Source organism: Drosophila obscura, unplaced genomic scaffold, assembly GCF_018151105.1.
Source record: "Drosophila obscura isolate BZ-5 IFL unplaced genomic scaffold, ASM1815110v1 contig_181, whole genome shotgun sequence".
In the NCBI taxonomy this organism is placed as follows: domain Eukaryota; kingdom Metazoa; phylum Arthropoda; class Insecta; order Diptera; family Drosophilidae; genus Drosophila; species Drosophila obscura.
Window position 1 is genome coordinate 1,370,661 of NW_024542769.1, and position 16,941 is coordinate 1,387,601.

General features: G+C 48.0%; 8 protein-coding genes across 10 annotated transcripts; 3 read left to right on the forward strand and 5 right to left on the reverse strand.

Annotated features, from left to right (window-relative positions):
- Positions 1-213: 213 nt before the first annotated feature.
- LOC111067757 (NADH dehydrogenase [ubiquinone] 1 alpha subcomplex subunit 9, mitochondrial) lies at positions 214-1,891 on the reverse strand. Its single transcript, XM_022357052.2, has 4 exons — positions 1,742-1,891; positions 1,193-1,634; positions 771-1,136; positions 214-712 (listed from the first exon to the last, which is right to left on the reverse strand). The coding sequence occupies exons 1-4, from the start codon at positions 1,779-1,781 to the stop codon at positions 319-321; spliced, it is 1,242 nt and encodes a 413-aa protein (XP_022212744.2). The 5' UTR covers positions 1,782-1,891; the 3' UTR covers positions 214-318.
- A 1,082-nt stretch (positions 1,892-2,973) lies between these two features.
- On the forward strand, positions 2,974-6,941 carry LOC111067874 (TOM1-like protein 2). 3 transcript variants are annotated; one of them, XM_022357207.2, is made up of 6 exons: positions 2,974-3,144; positions 4,252-4,703; positions 4,770-5,524; positions 5,587-5,728; positions 5,990-6,040; positions 6,259-6,941. In XM_022357207.2, exons 1-6 carry the CDS (start codon positions 3,078-3,080, stop codon positions 6,472-6,474), a joined length of 1,683 nt encoding a protein of 560 aa, XP_022212899.2. In that variant the 5' UTR covers positions 2,974-3,077; the 3' UTR covers positions 6,475-6,941. The 3 variants fall into 3 exon arrangements, with proteins under 3 accessions (XP_022212899.2, XP_022212898.2, XP_022212900.2); XM_022357206.2 differs by having other exon boundaries at positions 5,587-5,737; positions 6,259-6,940; XM_022357208.2 differs by lacking the exon at positions 5,990-6,040 and having other exon boundaries at positions 5,587-5,737.
- Positions 6,942-7,044: 103 nt separating this feature from the next.
- On the reverse strand, positions 7,045-8,221 carry LOC111067881. The gene has a single exon (XM_022357215.2). The coding sequence runs from the start codon at positions 7,762-7,764 to the stop codon at positions 7,045-7,047; it is 720 nt and encodes a 239-aa protein (XP_022212907.2). The 5' UTR covers positions 7,765-8,221.
- LOC111067882 lies at positions 7,896-8,888 on the forward strand. The gene is made up of 3 exons (XM_022357216.2): positions 7,896-8,071; positions 8,150-8,195; positions 8,327-8,888. Exons 1-3 carry the CDS (start codon positions 8,006-8,008, stop codon positions 8,470-8,472), a joined length of 258 nt encoding a protein of 85 aa, XP_022212908.1. The 5' UTR covers positions 7,896-8,005; the 3' UTR covers positions 8,473-8,888.
- A 477-nt stretch (positions 8,889-9,365) lies between these two features.
- Positions 9,366-11,913, reverse strand: LOC111067873 (polycomb protein PHO). Its single transcript, XM_022357205.2, has one exon. It carries the CDS (start codon positions 11,911-11,913, stop codon positions 9,802-9,804), a length of 2,112 nt encoding a protein of 703 aa, XP_022212897.1. The 3' UTR covers positions 9,366-9,801.
- A 671-nt stretch (positions 11,914-12,584) lies between these two features.
- On the reverse strand, positions 12,585-14,043 carry LOC111067878 (germinal-center associated nuclear protein). Its single transcript, XM_022357212.2, has 4 exons — positions 13,844-14,043; positions 13,619-13,792; positions 13,023-13,559; positions 12,585-12,968 (listed from the first exon to the last, which is right to left on the reverse strand). Exons 1-4 carry the CDS (start codon positions 13,909-13,911, stop codon positions 12,599-12,601), a joined length of 1,149 nt encoding a protein of 382 aa, XP_022212904.2. The 5' UTR covers positions 13,912-14,043; the 3' UTR covers positions 12,585-12,598.
- On the forward strand, positions 13,986-15,418 carry LOC111067877 (GDP-D-glucose phosphorylase 1). The gene is made up of 2 exons (XM_022357210.2): positions 13,986-14,454; positions 14,520-15,418. Exons 1-2 carry the CDS (start codon positions 14,074-14,076, stop codon positions 15,372-15,374), a joined length of 1,236 nt encoding a protein of 411 aa, XP_022212902.2. The 5' UTR covers positions 13,986-14,073; the 3' UTR covers positions 15,375-15,418.
- LOC111067876 (queuine tRNA-ribosyltransferase accessory subunit 2) lies at positions 15,356-16,841 on the reverse strand. Its single transcript, XM_022357209.2, has 2 exons — positions 15,696-16,841; positions 15,356-15,628 (listed from the first exon to the last, which is right to left on the reverse strand). Exons 1-2 carry the CDS (start codon positions 16,754-16,756, stop codon positions 15,436-15,438), a joined length of 1,254 nt encoding a protein of 417 aa, XP_022212901.2. The 5' UTR covers positions 16,757-16,841; the 3' UTR covers positions 15,356-15,435.
- Positions 16,842-16,941: the final 100 nt, after the last annotated feature.

A 16,941-nucleotide genomic window follows, 5' to 3' on the forward strand; every position in this document is an offset into this window, starting at 1 on the left:
TTTGTGCATCAAAAGTTTAGATGCCGGATGTTGCAGAGAATGTTGCGAATTTGAAATTGTCATACAAATTATCAAATGAATGTTGCGCCAGAGTGCTGCGGAGAAATGTGGCCACTTAGTTTATCCCTTGTCATGTTTCTCGGCACTATTTTTGACATAGTGGCAACACCCAAAAGCGCGAAGAAATTTTAATTCAAACTCATTTTAGTCTCATTTTTATCAGAATCTGTAGTCGTTTTAATTGTAGACTTTCTTTTATTGACGCATCGCCTTGTTAAAGTTTTACTAAGAATTTCCAATCAACACTCATTCCATTAATTAGGCAAACAAGCGCAGCTCCTCACGCGCCTCAATGGTCTTTGGTGGCTCCGGTGTTTCGAATTCACCCAACTCGGCATCGTAGTAGAGGGCAGCGCGATATGGACGCAGCTCCCAGGGCACCTGCTGCTCCATGGTGGTCAGCTGAACACCCAGATCCTCCAGAGTGGGCACACCGGGTAGAACCTTGTCGGTGATGCCTTCGCGCTCAATGCGTTCCGGGTGCAGACCACCAATGGGCGCACCGGGACAAATGAAGCTGGTGAGCTTGGCCTTCATCAGGAAGGTGGGGTCCCAGCGCATGTCGTAACGCTGATAGCCCCAACGTTTCTGATCTTTGCGCATCACGCGATGGAACCAATCGACCAGCTCGCTCAGTTGATACCGCTTGGGTCTAAGGGACACACAGATTACAGCAGTCTGATTTGGAGTACTTCCGGATGGATATTTACCCCACAGCCTGGTAGATGCGTCCAGCGGTATCCGGGTCCTTGGCAGCGTTGATGATGGCCTGGGCCACATCCGTCACGTAGACGGGCTGCTTCACGGTGCGCTCTCCCTTGTGCCAGAGCGGCATCGAGCGGAACTGGCGACGCCAGATGTGTGCATAGTAGCGCAAGAAGCGGTCCTCCGAGCCGTAGATATCGGCTGGTCGAATAATTGTGGCATTGGGGAAGGCATCGCGCACGCGGAGCTCTCCCTCGTATTTGCTCCTCAGCCACTGACTGCCGCCCTTGACATACAGCGTCTTGGGATTGGCCTCCACATTCAGAGACGAGAGGTGAATTAATCTCTCCACGCCAGCCTCGCGGCAGATCCTTCAAGAGGGAGACATTCATCATTGAAGGGCTATAATTCTCGGTGCGACACCCACCTGGCAATCCTCTCAGCGCCAGTGACATTGACATCCTTGAACTTGAAGTTCTTGGTCTCAAAGTCGCGGCCAACCAAGTTGATGACCACATTCGAGTGCTTGACAGCATTGCGAATGGAAGCGGCATCCTCCAGATTGTAAAAGTGGAACAGCACCTGACCCAGATCGCCGGTGACTTTCAGGCGGATAACCTCAGAGTCCTCACCGCGATACGGCAGAATCATCTGTGAGCCGGACTTGCCCAGCTTGTTGCACACATAGCGACCCACAAAGCCTGTGGCTCCGAAAACGGTGGCCACGATTCCGTTGAAGCTGCTGCGTCCGCCCGTGCCGCGCTTCATGGCAGCCGGATTGGTGGTCTTCAGGGGACGTGGCGCATCCTCAGCGGCTGCGGCATAGCCCCGCAGGCAGAGCACGCTCACGACACCACTGCCATGGTGTTCTACAATAGGGAACAGGGAACAACAACAACGTTAGCAAATGAAACTAAATTCCGTCATTACATAATTTTGGCCAGACACTTTTTGTGTGGCTCGCCGCTTCACTTACTGGCCAGCTGCATGTTCCGGCTTAGTACTAAGGCGGTCATGTTGCACCGGACTATAACTAGTGCAAGTAATTCCTAATTTCCTAGTTTAAAGGCAGAATTTTTTGGTTCAATCGTTGTTTTCCATCAAAAACTTTTCCTAGAGAAGATATATTGATACAGTAATATATCGATATATATATCTTTTTGGCTGATGAGATATTTGCATTGTTAATCGCACAAAACTACCGATATTCATATTTTTACAGCACTGTTCCGAAACATGGGCACGAAAATAACAACATTCTGCTATCCTTGGGGATAAGGATATTATAGAATTCTTGTTAGAAATTTCAGGCTCCAATTAATGCAGAAACTCTGTTTTAAAAATATTAACGAAATTTTGCAGCTCACGGGTACCAATAATAGGTATCATAACCAGGATATATGTATTTATAAAACACAAAACATATGCATTAATGGGTAAAAGACATCTCAATCTAAGAAAAATGCAATATTAATGTTTCAAAACAGCTTGGAACAACAAATTTAACATCAATTAAAGGAAATATGGTATACACAAGCCATACGCATAGAAGAACCTTGGTTGACCAGCAACAATGACGTCACATATAGTCAACATTTACGTTTTATGCTTTGGTCGTTTTTGTTTGAACCTTAAACAATGCAATAAAAAGGACCTCTGAACACTAGCCAATCTTGTAGGAAATTGATGTATCTCTCGGATAAAATATTTTTTTACGGCTGAGAGGGCTGACTAGCTAGTAATATTTAACTGAATATCAAAATCGAGGAATATCAACGTCTTGTCGTGTCCGTCAGTTTATTTACGGTATATTTTGATAATGGTATATTTAGGTATATTTCTGTGGGTCAGGCGGTATATTTTATTGATAAATCTGGTGGGTCTATCTGTCCCTCGGGAAACTAGAGCTGTCAAACAATTGATAGTTGAGCCATCGATAGTTTAGAATGTTAAAAAAAATTCGATACTATCGTAATAGTTTGGGGCTCAAATAATTATTAAAAAACCATTGAAACCTTTTAGGAACTTGTCCATTGTAAAAATTAGATGCCACCTGTAGATTTGTTTACAAATTTGTCTTCGTATTTAAGAGCAGCCAAGCCAAACATATCAAAAGCGCAACAACTGTAGCTCGATACTATCATGATAGTCGCAAAACCGTCGATGGTAGCGGATAGCAGCAAAACATCGATACTATCGAAAGTTCCCTCGATGGTTTGACACCTCTAATTCTCAGGTGTCACAGAAGTAAATAAAATTGTATACTGCAAAATCTTAAGCAAACCAATAACACAGCGAGAGAGCGCACTAAAATGGCTTCATTCTTCAACGTTGGCGCTCTGGGAAATGTTTTCTCCACACCAATTGGACAGCGCATAGGTGAGTCAAAAAGAAAAACGTAAAAGGCTGCTGCAGAACCACCCCCACCCCTCCCTCCGCTGCACAGCCGGATGTGGGGGTGTGTATATGATTAAATCGTAACATTTTCCACACACAAATGAACATATGTGGGTACATTTGCGCATTTGCCAGCGTTACCTATAGGCCCAATCATCAAACATATCAGATGAGCAGCGTCAGAGTCGAGCAAAGGCGAAGCTGAGGCACTGGAAAATTGAATTTTCACAACTTTCTTTTGGCCTTTTCTGCGTCACTTTCTTGCGGTTCGCACGAACAGGCAATGAAAACTGATTTGTTGTTGCCACACCATTACTATGGCAAAGGCGGTTATCACCCCACTCCAGCATGCACACATAATACACCCCAAACACAGTGGCAATGGCGAAATTTCTTGATAAGATTAGACAGTGATTAGACATCAGATGGGATGGGTAGTTGGGGTTGGTTGTTTTGTCATCAAAGGAGGGCCATTGACAGGTGCGACAGATAGCAGTATGGCAATTTGTTGCTTGCGATTATTACACAGAATTATTATTGGCATAGGCAACGCATTTCTCTGAAATGCCTTCCCTACTCTATGTACCCTCCTCTCTCTCTCTGTCTATCTTATACTTCTGCTCCAAAAGTAATGGCAATTAGTCATCCAACATCCAACCTTTTTGGTTAATGGCGTTTGCCTTTGGCGGCTTCCATAGTTACATAAAATAGATGTGTTAATTGGTTTCATTTTTCCTTTGCTTCGCATTTTCGCAGTCATTTCCATTTGCCCGCTACGCTCACACAAACAAACAAACAAATAAACAGCATGACTGTGCAATGGCTTTGCGCTTTTGTTGCTTTATATTTATTATTTTGCGGTTGCTACATACATACATATATGGGAATGCACCCACCTGTATTTGCGTATGCGTTGCTCTCCAATGAAGTCGTTGCACTCAAAAAATATATTTAAAATGTGAGTGAGTGAGAGCTCAGAGGAGAGGAGACCTTCCTCTCTTGTCTGAATCAATTTTTATTAGTACAAAAACTGGTATTCCACTCTGCTTACAAATAAACTATAATTTTGATTGACCGTCTACCCCACAGAGGCTGCCACCGATGCAAACCTTGCCTCGGAGAACTGGGCCGCCAATATGGAAATCTGCGATATGATCAACGAATCCTCGGACACGGCCCGTGATGCCATGCGCGCCATACGGAAACGTCTCTCACAGAATGCCGGCAAGAACAATCAGGTGGTTATGTTCACGCTGACCGTGCTGGAGACATGCGTGAAGAACTGCGGCAAGGCATTCCATGTACTGGTGGCCCAAAAGGACTTTATCAACGAACTGGTCAAGCTGATTGGGCCAAAGAACGATCCGCCGGCTGTCATGCAGGAGAAGGTCCTCAGCCTCATACAGATATGGGCGGATGCCTTCAAGAACCAGCCAGACCTCAATGGGGTCACACAGATGTACATGGAGCTCAAGAACAAGGGCATTGAGTTTCCTGTAGCTGACTTGGATGCCATGGCGCCCATTTATACGCCACAGAGGGTGAGTCCGCCTTCACTGGGCATTTTAGAGTCCTTTTTCTTATGCTTCACTGCCTGCCCTTTGTAGAGTGTGCCGGAGGTGCATCCACATCCACAGCTGATGGCTGCCCATACAGTATCGCCGCAGCATGTGGCAGCCGTGGCTGCTGCTGCCGCCGCTGCTCCACCCAGCAGCGGTCCATTGCATTTGACACCAGAGCAGGGGGCCAAGCTGCGCTCTGAGCTGGAGATAGTCACCAACAACATGTCCATACTGAGCGAAATGCTGAGCGTCCTGAAGCCCGGCCAGGAGACCACCGACGACTATGCTCTGCTTAACGAGCTTACCTCCACCTGCAAGGAGATGCAGTCGCGCATTGTGGATCTGATTGGACGTGTGCAGGACGACGAGCTGACAGCCGAGTTTCTGCGCATCAATGACGAGCTGAACAACTTGTTCTTGCGCCATCAGCGCTACGAGAAGACACGCTCCCAGGGACTGGGTGGCGGAGCTGTAGTCACCTCGCCCTCGGCAGTGCTGGGCGCTGCCATGGGTCTGCCTGGCGTGGCCCCAGGAACGGGTGCAGTTGTGGCCTCGCTTCCCCCGCCGCCCACTGCCACAGCTGCTGCTGCTGCCGTCAGCAATACCCCGCAAAGCGATCAGCTGCTGATCGATTTGATTGAGAGCAGCGAGGAGCAACAGCAGCAACTATCCCAAAACTTTGGCCAGCTCAGCCTAGCGGCCGGAAGCGGAGCTGGAGCTGCAGCTGCAGCTGCACCAAGAGGAGCAGCCGCTGCCGACGAGTTCGATATGCTGGCGCAATCGCGCACCGATGGCAACCAGTAAGTTTCAGTATGTTTGCACCTGCTTTGCGTATCAACTAAAACCGTATTACTTTGCTTAGCAAAACGGACTTGCTGCGCGATATTCCCTCCGTGGATGCGGCTGCCGGCAGTGTCGGGGCCGTTGCCTCCCCCTACAAACAAACACAGAAGCAGCAGCAGCCACAGCAGCAACCACTACGGGCAGCCGGCGATCCGCCGGTGGTAAGTAAAGTGAGTAATAATGCCGCCGGCAAGCGATCTAACTAATGGCGTTCGATCTGTTTCCCTTACTTTGATATTTAATCCTCGTTTGGCCATTCATTTATTGATTACCAATTTCGAACATTTGTTTTGTTTTGTTTCTTGGTTCTATTTCTATGCAAATTTCGTTTGGTTCGTTCTTCGTTCGTTCGTTCGTTCGTTCGTTTGCTCCCCTTTTTGGGTTCTTCTTCTGTGTTTATTCTGTGTGGCGCGCCCAAACAGTCGACGAAAGAGAATGAGATCGATGAAATGGAGGCGTGGTTGGGCAGCTCAGTAAGTAGCAACAACAACAACAAAAAAACAAAAACACTGCATATAGACTTTTTCTAAGCTCATCTTACAGACACACACTCACACATTCACACATTCGTCCTTGGTTCTTCGATTACATGACTTACTTTTGCTTTTTGTGCTTCTTTCACATCTTTTACCCATTCGGTGGATCATATTGAGCTAATGAGCGTTTTGTTTTCTGCTTCCACCCACAACAGAAGGACGTTGATGGTATTGAGGAGCTGACCAGCTCAGAGTTTGACAAATTCCTTGAGGAACGCGCCGCTGCCGCTGAAAATCTTCCAACGATCAATGCATCGAATTCTGCCGCCAGTGCCAGTGCCACGAACACGAATACGACAGGACCTGGTGGCGACAGCTTACGAAAGACACCAAAGAAACCGGGCGCCGATGAGGATCTGCTTGCACTCTGAGTGATCAACGGCCGGATCCTGCACTCTACTTCACCATCAGCATCAGCTCGAAATTGTTTACTCTTTCAAATGTTACCCACACCCTAAACCTAAACATAACTTCTTATATACATAACGTCTATATGATAGCGCATATACATATTAACACACAGACCCACACACACACACATTGTGTACCAGGCTTTCCTTTTTTTTTCTCATTTAATTTCAAATGGTATTGTCTTTTGTGTTTTAATGACTTTATTTTCTGTGGAAATTCCAACAACTGCAACGATAACTACATATACATGTACTTGTATTGTAACTTATTCCAAAACGATCTTCTGTTGGTCTAATTGTAAGCCACAAACCACACACATACACGTCTATTGCATATATTGCTGGTAATTTAATGTATTATGTTTAAAGTCTATTTGTTGTTTATTTATACATATATACATACATTATAAAGCTAATTTATTTTACAAAATCAAAACAATCGAAATGAGAACAAAGCAAACAGAGAAATACATTTCAAGCACCGGACGGTGCGTATGAAAGATGTGTAGGTTCCAGGGGCATTGCTAGTGCCTACGAGTCCTTTTCACTATCCATTGCTTGCGTGGCCGCCCCAAACTCCTCCTCCTCCTCCTCACCGTCTTCATCGGTGTCTTCATTGTCAGAGATTATCCTCTGCTTGGAATGCTTATCGGGTCGCTCCTCCAGTTGTCTCTTCAGATCTCTGATGTGTGCCTTTTTGCTATTTATAAGCAGAATAAACTTTTTGAGCATTTGCGATTCCTTTAGTTTCGTTGACGTCACGTATTTCTCGTACTCTTCGACCGTACATTTTGTTAACGGGTCAAGATCTGTGGAAGGAGCCGACGTTGCCTGCTGGTGGCCCAGATCAATGGCTGCATCCAGCAGCTGATAGCAGTTGGATACTTTTTTGAGCGGGATGTCCAGGTATAGCGTCTCATAGCCGGCGCATTTGTACAGTTTGAAGACCTGTTGCTGCTCGTCGTCCTGGGATATCTCGTAATCGAATCCGGTCAGTCCCATGTGTGTCGTGAGGGCGTTCTTGCATTCGGTAAGGAATGTCTCGTACTCCAGCTCGAGATCATTGGCGGCACTTCGTATTTCCGTATATTTCAGGCTGCCTTTATAATTTTGGTTGTTGAATGTGGACAAAAAGTGAAACTCGGCCTCGTCGTCCAGCCAGTTGCTCCGGGCATAGATGAAGGGCTTTACATCCACTTGGCTGTGGGACAGTTGGGTGCGTTGCAGCAGCTTAACAACGAAATTTGTCATTTCTGCTTGTATGAATTATTTCAAAATGTTTTGTAAACAATTTTCCAATGTGGCTAGCAACAGCTGATGGCTCTGATTTAAGCACTGTCCAACACTGGAACTCCTCTGTGTCTCTCTCTTTCTGTGTGGTTGCGTTGTCTAACTCTGTTAATTTAGTATAAAGATAGGGGGAGAAATTAAATTCGACCACTTAAAACGCGCTAATTTGCCCCTTTCCGTTTTATTGTTTGAATTTATCGAAATGAGCAACATGATTCTCGACAATGTTGTGGAGTTTGCCAGCTACTGGTGGTTCAGATACCTCATGGTGCGTATTCCACAGGGAAGCCAAGTCAAGTCGGTATTGTATTCGTTAATTGGCTTCATTCTCTTTCGATTTCCCCAGGTTACTGAGCTCTATATGGTGGAGAAATGGGAACGTGTAACGATACGTAAGTATTGGGGAAAACCATCTCTCTTTAGCCAAGGGATTGTCCAATTCAATTCGTCATACACTTAGTGCGAATTTTGAGGCTTATCACGACCAACCCGACGCCTTCTCTATTATTGCTCTCATTCACAGACGTGCTCTTTATGGTGCTCTTCTGCGTGTTCTGGTACTTCAATTACTCGGTGCTGCTCTCTCTTGCCGGACTAATCTCACCCAACACACTTATTGCGGATATCTTACCTGGCGCGCATCAAGGACAAGGTGTCAAAGTCATATAAGCAAAGCGAAGTCGAGCTGAGCCGCCACTGAGTCACCACTGTGTTTACTTCCAATTTTCCAATAATTGAATATCTGCTGCGTGTCTGTAATTGTGCCTATCCACGCGCGGCAGCTTTATCTAATCCACATGTTCACATACATCAAGCAATCACAGCACATACACCATCAATCACAGCAGAAGGTTGGTGTTCCTATATATGTTAATCGTTTGCTTTGCGGATAAGCAGCACCCTAAAGTGGACAAAAGCAAATGGCATCCCATCCACTAATCGGCGCACTGTTTAAGCTAGCCCTAGTTTACACGTACACGTACTCCTTGTCGGATGCTAAATAATAGTTAGAGAATAAAACTGAATGCTAAAGAATGCCCTGAATGTCAACCATAATAATAAAGAGAGAGGACTTTGCTTTTGAATTCTTTTCGTGTTTTTATTTGTATAATTTTGAAAGAGGTATTCCCTTGTTTATGCCGACTCTGGTTAACTTGTACAATCGAATTGAAGTGTTTTCCATTTTGTGAATTACGTTTAGGCGCTACAAAAATTTACTCTGCTGCTTCTATTTATCAGCGTACTTTAAACGTTACTTTGCAGTTCAATGCTCTAAATGTTACAATTCATTACAAAAATATATGTAGATAGCCTATGGGGGGTTGGGTTGGGTTGGTTTGTTTATGCGTATTAAATATTGTAGGGTGGTAAGGGAAGGGGCGTTGTGTATAGAAAAAGTGTGGTGTGGTGTGTGTGTGTGTGTGTGCAGTGTTTTGTTATTCGAGTGGAGACTGCACACGAATAGATCGATCCATATCTGAGATGCCACATGCATTCGGATCAAGACGGTAGTAAAAGTAGTACATATATATATACACATATATGTTTATATAGTGATAGTGATAGTAGCTATTTTGTAGGGGGGGGTGGTTTTACGGGGCTTAGGACTCTTAAAATTATTCTTATAATCTAAACTGTCGACTGATCGATCCATTTATCCATCCATGCCAATGGCTTTACACCTACTACATATCCAATTTAAGAAAAGAACTTACTTAGGGGGTTGGGCTGCATGCGGACGACGTCGCACGCTCCACAGGCTCTCCGCTTCATAGATTACAAGATTAAACTCCGCCCGCCATACATAGATTAATGGCCCTGCTCTATAACTAACTGTACATATGGGTTGGTTGGTTGGTTGGTTGGGTTTTTATCCGCCAGTTATCTAGCCAGATAATACACGTTCGGTCGCGACTTGATAGAGTGCCCGGGAACTGGGGCCAGTCTTCTTACTCAGGCCACGGTTCTATTCAGGGACACATTGATGGTCACTGATAGTTAGGATGTGGTCGACGCACCATCCAGCAGCACCGATGCCATCTCCTCGTTCTGCTCCACGTACACCAATCGAGGATCCTCGCCAAACTCCAAGCGCCCGTACCGTGCCACCAGAGGCGTCTTGTTGTTGACCTGCGGCGATGACTTGCTGTTGACCTGCGGTGCCCGGGGCCACTTGCGCTTGGGCTTCGTGTGCGTCAGCATGTGTGACTTGAGGTTCGTCGACTGTGCAAAGCACTTGGAGCAGCCATCGATGGGACAATGGTAGGGCCGATCCCCGGTGTGTATCCTGACGTGGGTGCGCAGATTGAAGTCGAGGGAGAAACGCTTGCCGCACCCCTCAAAGGTGCACTCGAACGGCTTCTCGCCAGTGTGGACCAGCTGGTGGCGCTTCAGCTTGGAGCTCTCCACGAAACTCTTGCCGCAAACATTGCACACATGACCGCGCGGACCGTGCGTATGCATATGCTTACGCATGGCCGAGTGATTCCTGAACTCCTTGTTGCAGCCACGATGGGTGCACCGAAACTTGGGCTCCTCCTCTTCCTCGGCCGCGGCGACTGCCGTCTGATTGCTGGCGGCGACTTGGTTGGCCAGACTGGCTGCAGTTTTGGTCACGGTGGTGGCTCGCGAGCGCACCAAAATGTTGGGAGGCGCCAACGGCGGTGGCGTCGCATTCAATCCTACTGCAGCGGTAGAGACGCTGCTGATTTGCCTTTTCGAGGCCTTAGCCTGGCCCCCTGTGCTGCTTTTCAGCCGCACGTTGGTGCTGCTGTTCTGCAGCACCAGCTTTGGTAGCGACAGCTGGGCTGCTGTTGGGCAGCGGTTTGTCTTCGCGCCGCCTGTCATCGCCTGAGGTGGTGGGGCTGCGGCTGGGACTGGTATCAACTCCACGTTGTGCGGCATATTCTCGATGAGTTCGATTGAGCCGTATGCCTCATCCAGATGATTATCCGCGTAGATGAACTGCTCACTGAGCGGCTGGCTGTCCTCCTCGCCCTTGACATCGCCCATAAATGCATTGACCACCTCCTCCACATCCGTCACCGCCGATGCGCTGAAGGGATCCGGCAGGATAACGTACTCGTTGCCGATGCCATCGCTGAGGACATCGTGGTGCATGTTGTTGCTGATTATGTGCTCATCGATGATGAGCTTTGGCATATTGGAGGAGGAGGCTTCAGCGCTGCTTGATGAGGAGACCACGGGATGGACCACAGACACTTGCGGATCGTCCAGGTCCTCCTCCTCTTCCTCGTCCTCCGAGTTGAGCGACGACCAGAGCGTTACATTGAACTCATCCTGGGTGATGCGAATGGGGACCTTGGTCTGTTTCCAGCGCTTTGTGGCTGCGTTTGCCCGTCGCTCCACTCGACTACTGTTGCCAAAGAGCTTCAGGTCCTTAAAGTCCTGGGCATTGGAGCTGTTTGAGTCCTCCGCTGTTTTCATGTAAAAATCGCTTTCCAGCTGCTCCTCCTTGATGTTGGTGGCCTCGAGGGTGGTCAACACTTCCGAGGCTATTTCAAAGGCATTCGTCATGGCCGGCACCGTATCCGACTCTTCGTCCACATCCTCCTCGTCGCCATCGCAGGAGGACGACATTCGCATCGCATCTTCATCTATGTAGTCCTCATCCTCGCTGGTCTGCTGCATTATAATTGGCGGTGGCACGGCATCTGCCTCGGCCACGGCCCCTGAGGTAAACCTACCTAGACGATCCACCGCCGGGTAGTATTCGTAGACATCGCCCGAGATGAAAAACTCTCCGGTGTCCACAACAATATTGGTCTCATCCTCATAGTCGTCGATTATCTCCTCGATGAGGAAACTCTCGCTTCCGCCGCCCGCTGGCTGCAGCACGCTGGTGTACGGCTCGTGGTCCACGATTGCAGTCGGGGGCTGCTGCAGGACCTGTGTGAAATACAGCGACGATGCATTCGTGCTGTGGCCAGACGAGGAGGATGAGGTCATTGGCAGGGGCACTGCCGCTGCAGCCAGCGAAAGGTTCTTCACAATGGGTGCCCGGAGTTGGTGTTGATGCTGCAGTTGGAGTTGGGGCTGAAAGTTGCCGCCACCGACGCCGACGCCGACGCTGTGGTGATGACTTGTCATCGCTGTTCCGTATTTCTTGGGCCCTCTGTGTGTGTGTATATATTGCGCGGTGCGGTGCGTGTGTGTGTTGGCGCGCGTCTGTGTGTGCGCTGTTTGGTGGCCACTGCGAATGGGCAATTAGTACTTCGCAATTTTCCAGTGTCTATTCGCAGAATATAGAAAACATACCCGTTCGATTGCGTACCAGGCTGCACTGGACTGGGCTTCTTTTTGTCGGTATTTGTATTTTCCCTCCTCTACGACTTCCCTATTGTCATTGGTGCTGCGTGGGGCTGCGCGACGGCAGCAGCAGACGTCGCTTGGCTTTGTTGCTCGTTTCGATCTCCACGCTGTTGCCTGGCACTTAATTATTGCACAAATAGGATCCGGCTAGATCAATTGTTTGGCAACAATGTAAATATTTTGAATTTTGCCGGTAAATATGGCGGAATTGTATTTTCCAAAAACTTTCTCTTGCGTACACTTTTTGTTGGTGTTGGTTAGACAGCGTCCGACACCCGCCTCGAATGCAACCCTGTGCGTATATGTATATGCGCTTTGTGTATATGTATGTTCGCGTATTCGATAGCGATATCTCCTTTGGCCAGGGTTGCCAAATATATTTAAATTCACATTTTCTCTTAAAAATAAATTAACAAAACTATTTGATATAATGTAGCTTATTATTTACACCCACTACACGCACTCAAACGAATTTTTTGAGAAGTAAAACTTCTGGCAAATAAACTCGTTTCAGTTTGGAATCAACAAACTGTTCATGCTGCTCCTTGATTGTCTCAGCAGAGTTTATAAAATCAGACTTATTAAACCGCACCGCCTTGGGGACATTGCCAGCTCCGGGTATATACAGTAGCTTTGTTTCGGCGGGGTTCTTAAACACAGACCTATTACACAGCACCGGAACGCGCTCGAATTCCTTGCTCACTTCCAGGCCGTAATGGCAGCACTGCTGGGTCAAATGCTCCGGCGAATCGATTAGCATCACACGCAACAAGTACGAGCCCGGCACATTGAACTGCTTATTGTAGGCATGCGTAAACATTTGAAGAATCCTTCTGCAAGTAGAGTAGTAAGCAAGGATGTCAGCATTCATTCATAGTGTACATTACCTTCGTATCATTTGCAACTTTGTGGCGGCCAGGGCACAGAGTATGTGCGGCAGTTTGGGCAATGCTACTAGGACGCGATAGAGATTCTCTTGATGGTAGGAAAGACTCATCTGAAAGCAGAGCTTAAACGTCGGATCCTGGCGCACATGATCCGGTAAGGTAAGGGCCCGCTCCAGAGATTCCGGGCAGCCCAAATTGAACACTTGATACACAGACTCGATGAAGCAGCGCCGTTGAAGATCACGAATTGTAGGACTCTTGGCCGTTTCATCTTCGTCAAAGGTCTTGTAGCAGCAGAGCACTCCAGTGAGGCACTCCTGCAGATGCTGATTGCATATCTTCGCATCGAACATATCAATTGGTTCGGCACACAGACGGTACCGGCTATACGCCAGAAACATGACAATTGGCTCCAGAAGTTTTGCAGTCTGTTTCGCATCCAACATCTGAATGACAATCTCGCGGCGCACGGCACGCAGGCGATCGAAAATGAAATCATAGGCCATGCGGTAAGGCATTCGGTTATCCATTACAATCCTGTAAGAGGCAGACAAGTGGTCAACGGGCTAATCTAATCCTTATATTCAAATCCTTACTCTTTAAGGAGATATTCCACAGTCCGAGTCAAGCACTGCACGGTGCGCATATCCTCTTTCTTGGGCATTTTGACGTCAGCGGCAGAGCGGGTGAATTCCTTGACCAGGATACCGGGCACGTTCTTCTGGCCATTCTTGAGTTCAAAGAAGTGAAGCATTCTCTCGCGCACCCGCCTGGTAGCAAAATGATTTGTAAATCTTAACCTGTTGGAACATGGAACTTACATTTTAATCTCGCCATCGGGGCAGAATTCCTCACAGGTGCCTTGAATCTTGGCCATAATGCTCCGCATAATTTTCAGGCAAGAGAAAACCAACCGAGTTTGGTTAAAAATCTGAAATAAAAACTACTCGAATCCCAATAACTTTACAAACAGCTGTGTCCGAGCGGTTAGAGTTGTCAGAGGCGCAAAATCTAAAATGTAAATAAATATTCCTCTTAAAATTCACCCAGTATGTACGCGCGCACTCTTAGAAAATTAGCGCAATTCAACTGCGATGCTTGGAAGCTTTTCAGCAGCCTTAAGCGAACTGCTGCGACTGAATTGGTTCAGAGGCGGCGTTGTTGGAGAAGCTTGGTAGCCCTGCCAGTATTTGTTGTTGCGCGCTCTTTTGCTTGCAAGGCGGCCATGGAGAAGGAGGAGAAACCGAAGAGGAAACGCACCCAAAGCAAGGCCAAGTATGTGACGAGCCTGGAGGCGAAGGCGCCACACTACCTAGATTCACTCAAGGTGAGATGGGGGCAGCTGCACGAGATTCCCGGCATCTTTGCCTACCAACTGCAGGAGACGCGCCCAAATCGTGTACTGCCAGGAAAGTACCAGTTCTATTCAGAGGTAAATGGAAAACCAAAACTAAATAAGCATATAGTTACATCTCTCTTTGATATATCCATGCGCAGCTCAATCCGGATCGCACGCTCAAGCGCCGCATCCCACAGACCATTGAGAACCTCAATCCAACGTTCAAGCCAAAGCAGTTCAATTTCAACAAGGTGGACGCCCTGGAGGTGATGTTGACTATCGATGACGTAGACAAAACCGACGTCCAGATGATTATCAACAGAAGCCCCCTCACCAGGTTCCACACGGTCGTCTGTCCCGACGCTAAGAACAATCTGGTGCAACGAATCACTGCTCATTCGCTGAAATTTTGCATCAGCTTCATGCGTGGCCTCGACGACATGAACATTCGCATGGGCTACAACAGTCCTGGGGCCTTGGCCTCGGTGAATCACCTGCACTTCCATCTGCTGCACCTGCCCCAAAATCTGTACATAAACAACGTGGAACTCGAGGAGCTGGTCGGTGGCTATGTGTATCGCTTGAGCCAGTCTATGCCCACCGAGGCAATCTGTGTCATCTTCGAGCCCAATGACGACGAGGCGGAGGTGCAAACGAAGGTCAACAATCTGCACAAGCTCGCCGATTGGATGTGTGGACAAAATATACCCCACAATCTGTTCATCACGCACGATCGTAGACCTGGCAAGCGTGGCAATGTGCAAGTGTTTGTCTTTGCGCGATCCCACTACTGCGTGAACAAAGACTTGGCCGACTTTAATGTGGGATTCTGTGAGTTGGCTGGATACATTCCCGTGGGAGATTCAGACAAATTGCAGAATCTTACAGAGCCGCTGGTTATAAACCGAATTCGTGAGGTCACCGGCACGGCCCCTCAGGCGGTATACACGCGGATGAAGCAGATAGTGAACGGAGAGGATCAGTCGGTTTGGGATCAGCCTTTAACGTTATGAAACGGATGCAAATAAAGGCCAAGAGGCTATTTATTTACGCTAAATCTACTCCTTATTTACGTCACACGGCAGCTGCGGCGAATCCTTTGCCCATTGTTGCTTTGTTAATCACTTTGCTGTTCGGTGCGATGCCATAGTCCACCTGGGAGTCGCCGTTCTGCCGCCTAACCAGCTCCGTCAGCTGCGGCAGGCCATCCCTCGCTATGCTCTCCCTTATAGCCGCAAAGAAGGACATGTAATGGTGCAGATTGTGGCTGGCGGGAAGGGAATGGGGTAATCATTGGCATTGCTATCTGATGAATAACTATAGATTTCACTTACACCATCAGTAGAATGGGGCCCAGCAGTTCGTTGGTCTTGTACAGATGATGGACGTAGGCACGCGTGTGCTTCCGGCAGGTCAGGCAGTCGCAACTCTTCAGCAGTGGCGTGAAATCTTCCTTGTTTGCATCGTCTGTTATGTCTAGGAAGGGTATGTGCACGACGTCATCCGGGACAAAGGTAAACGTCAAGGCCTTAAAGTTTACTGCAGCACAATAGGCATAGGAGGTGTCGAACAGATCCATGCCCAGTCCGATAAGCTCCAACGTGGTCAATGGTGTATAGGCACCCGGAACCATTCGCGGCTTGTCCTCCTCCAGCTGCCCAACACAATGCTCGACAATGGGCAGCAGCTTGGACGCGTCCAGTGTGGTGGCAGTCAAGCCATTCGTGTGGAATCCCTCGAAGATGTAGCCGCCATAGCTGCCTGATGGCTGTTCGCGGGCATGTTTGATAGACTGCGTCCGCGCAAAGGTGTTGTAGCCCCCCACAATGGGGGCCAGCAGGGCAGAATCCACTTTGCTCTTGTGCTCGTAGATGTAGTGCATGAACTTTTCGGTGCGATCCACGGATTTCTGAACGCGTTTCTTGGCGCTCAGCTCATTGGTGTCGGCGTCGCAGAGCCCCTGGTATATGTCTGGCCTGAGGCTAGCCACCATTTCCATGTATCGCTGGGGCGAAAGAGACTCCTTGCCGCGGCGCGTGAACAACGGCTGTATGTCCCGGTCGTTTCCCCCTGCGGGCGTCATCTCGCAAGGATCCCGCAGCAGTAGCACGTTTAAGTGTCCGGGAAATCCTACATAATCGCTCAGTCCACGCTCTGCACTGTTCCACTGGGCCAGCGCCTCCGTCATTTGGTCGATGGTAGACAGGGTGAGCTGCAGCACCTGTTGTTTCCTAGTCACATGGCTCTCAAAGACGTCGCCGGAAAGATACGGAATACTGCCGCCTTTTGTTGTTTGCATGAGCAGCGGTGTCCGCTGCTCCGGTGCTCCATCCTTTATGTGCAGCTGGCCCAGACGTCCACTGTTCTTGGTGATGCTGTCTATCACGAATTTCATGCCGGTTTCCTTTGTTTTATAACATTTATTTATTTTAAATTAGTAGCCGCACCAGTGTGGCCAGCGGATTTATCGATCCAATATACCGAAATATAACATGTACCTCGACTTATATATTCGGTTTATTATTACTAGCTAGTTAGCCCTCTCAGCCCTAAACAAAAAATGTTATCCAATTCATCAAT

What these genes read in the sequence shown, in the direction of transcription:
- LOC111067877 (XM_022357210.2), top strand. Translation starts at nt 14,074, where the DNA reads ATGTACGCGCGCACTCTTAGAAAATTAGCGCAATTCAACTGCGATGCT. An exon ending in AGTACCAGTTCTATTCAGAG is followed by an intron (nt 14,455 to 14,519) that starts GTAAATGGAAAA and finishes ATCCATGCGCAG; the next exon opens with CTCAATCCGGATCGCACGCT.
- LOC111067874 (XM_022357206.2), top strand. Translation starts at nt 3,078, where the DNA reads ATGGCTTCATTCTTCAACGTTGGCGCTCTGGGAAATGTTTTCTCCACA. An exon ending in ATCCGCCGGTGGTAAGTAAA is followed by an intron (nt 5,738 to 5,989) that starts GTGAGTAATAAT and finishes GCGCCCAAACAG; the next exon opens with TCGACGAAAGAGAATGAGAT. An exon ending in AGGCGTGGTTGGGCAGCTCA is followed by an intron (nt 6,041 to 6,258) that starts GTAAGTAGCAAC and finishes CACCCACAACAG; the next exon opens with AAGGACGTTGATGGTATTGA.
- LOC111067882 (XM_022357216.2), top strand. Translation starts at nt 8,006, where the DNA reads ATGAGCAACATGATTCTCGACAATGTTGTGGAGTTTGCCAGCTACTGG. An exon ending in GGTGGTTCAGATACCTCATG is followed by an intron (nt 8,072 to 8,149) that starts GTGCGTATTCCA and finishes CGATTTCCCCAG; the next exon opens with GTTACTGAGCTCTATATGGT. An exon ending in ATGGGAACGTGTAACGATAC is followed by an intron (nt 8,196 to 8,326) that starts GTAAGTATTGGG and finishes TCTCATTCACAG; the next exon opens with ACGTGCTCTTTATGGTGCTC.
- LOC111067881 (XM_022357215.2), bottom strand. Translation starts at nt 7,764, where the DNA reads ATGACAAATTTCGTTGTTAAGCTGCTGCAACGCACCCAACTGTCCCAC.
- LOC111067873 (XM_022357205.2), bottom strand. Translation starts at nt 11,913, where the DNA reads ATGACAAGTCATCACCACAGCGTCGGCGTCGGCGTCGGTGGCGGCAAC.
- LOC111067878 (XM_022357212.2), bottom strand. Translation starts at nt 13,911, where the DNA reads ATGCGGAGCATTATGGCCAAGATTCAAGGCACCTGTGAGGAATTCTGC. An exon ending in CCCGATGGCGAGATTAAAAT is followed by an intron (nt 13,793 to 13,843) that starts GTAAGTTCCATG and finishes TTTTGCTACCAG; the next exon opens with GCGGGTGCGCGAGAGAATGC. An exon ending in GTGGAATATCTCCTTAAAGA is followed by an intron (nt 13,560 to 13,618) that starts GTAAGGATTTGA and finishes TGCCTCTTACAG; the next exon opens with GATTGTAATGGATAACCGAA.
- LOC111067757 (XM_022357052.2), bottom strand. Translation starts at nt 1,781, where the DNA reads ATGACCGCCTTAGTACTAAGCCGGAACATGCAGCTGGCCA. An exon ending in CCGGAACATGCAGCTGGCCA is followed by an intron (nt 1,635 to 1,741) that starts GTAAGTGAAGCG and finishes TCCCTATTGTAG; the next exon opens with AACACCATGGCAGTGGTGTC. An exon ending in GGCGCTGAGAGGATTGCCAG is followed by an intron (nt 1,137 to 1,192) that starts GTGGGTGTCGCA and finishes TCCCTCTTGAAG; the next exon opens with GATCTGCCGCGAGGCTGGCG.
- LOC111067876 (XM_022357209.2), bottom strand. Translation starts at nt 16,756, where the DNA reads ATGAAATTCGTGATAGACAGCATCACCAAGAACAGTGGACGTCTGGGC. An exon ending in GGCCCCATTCTACTGATGGT is followed by an intron (nt 15,629 to 15,695) that starts GTAAGTGAAATC and finishes CCTTCCCGCCAG; the next exon opens with CCACAATCTGCACCATTACA.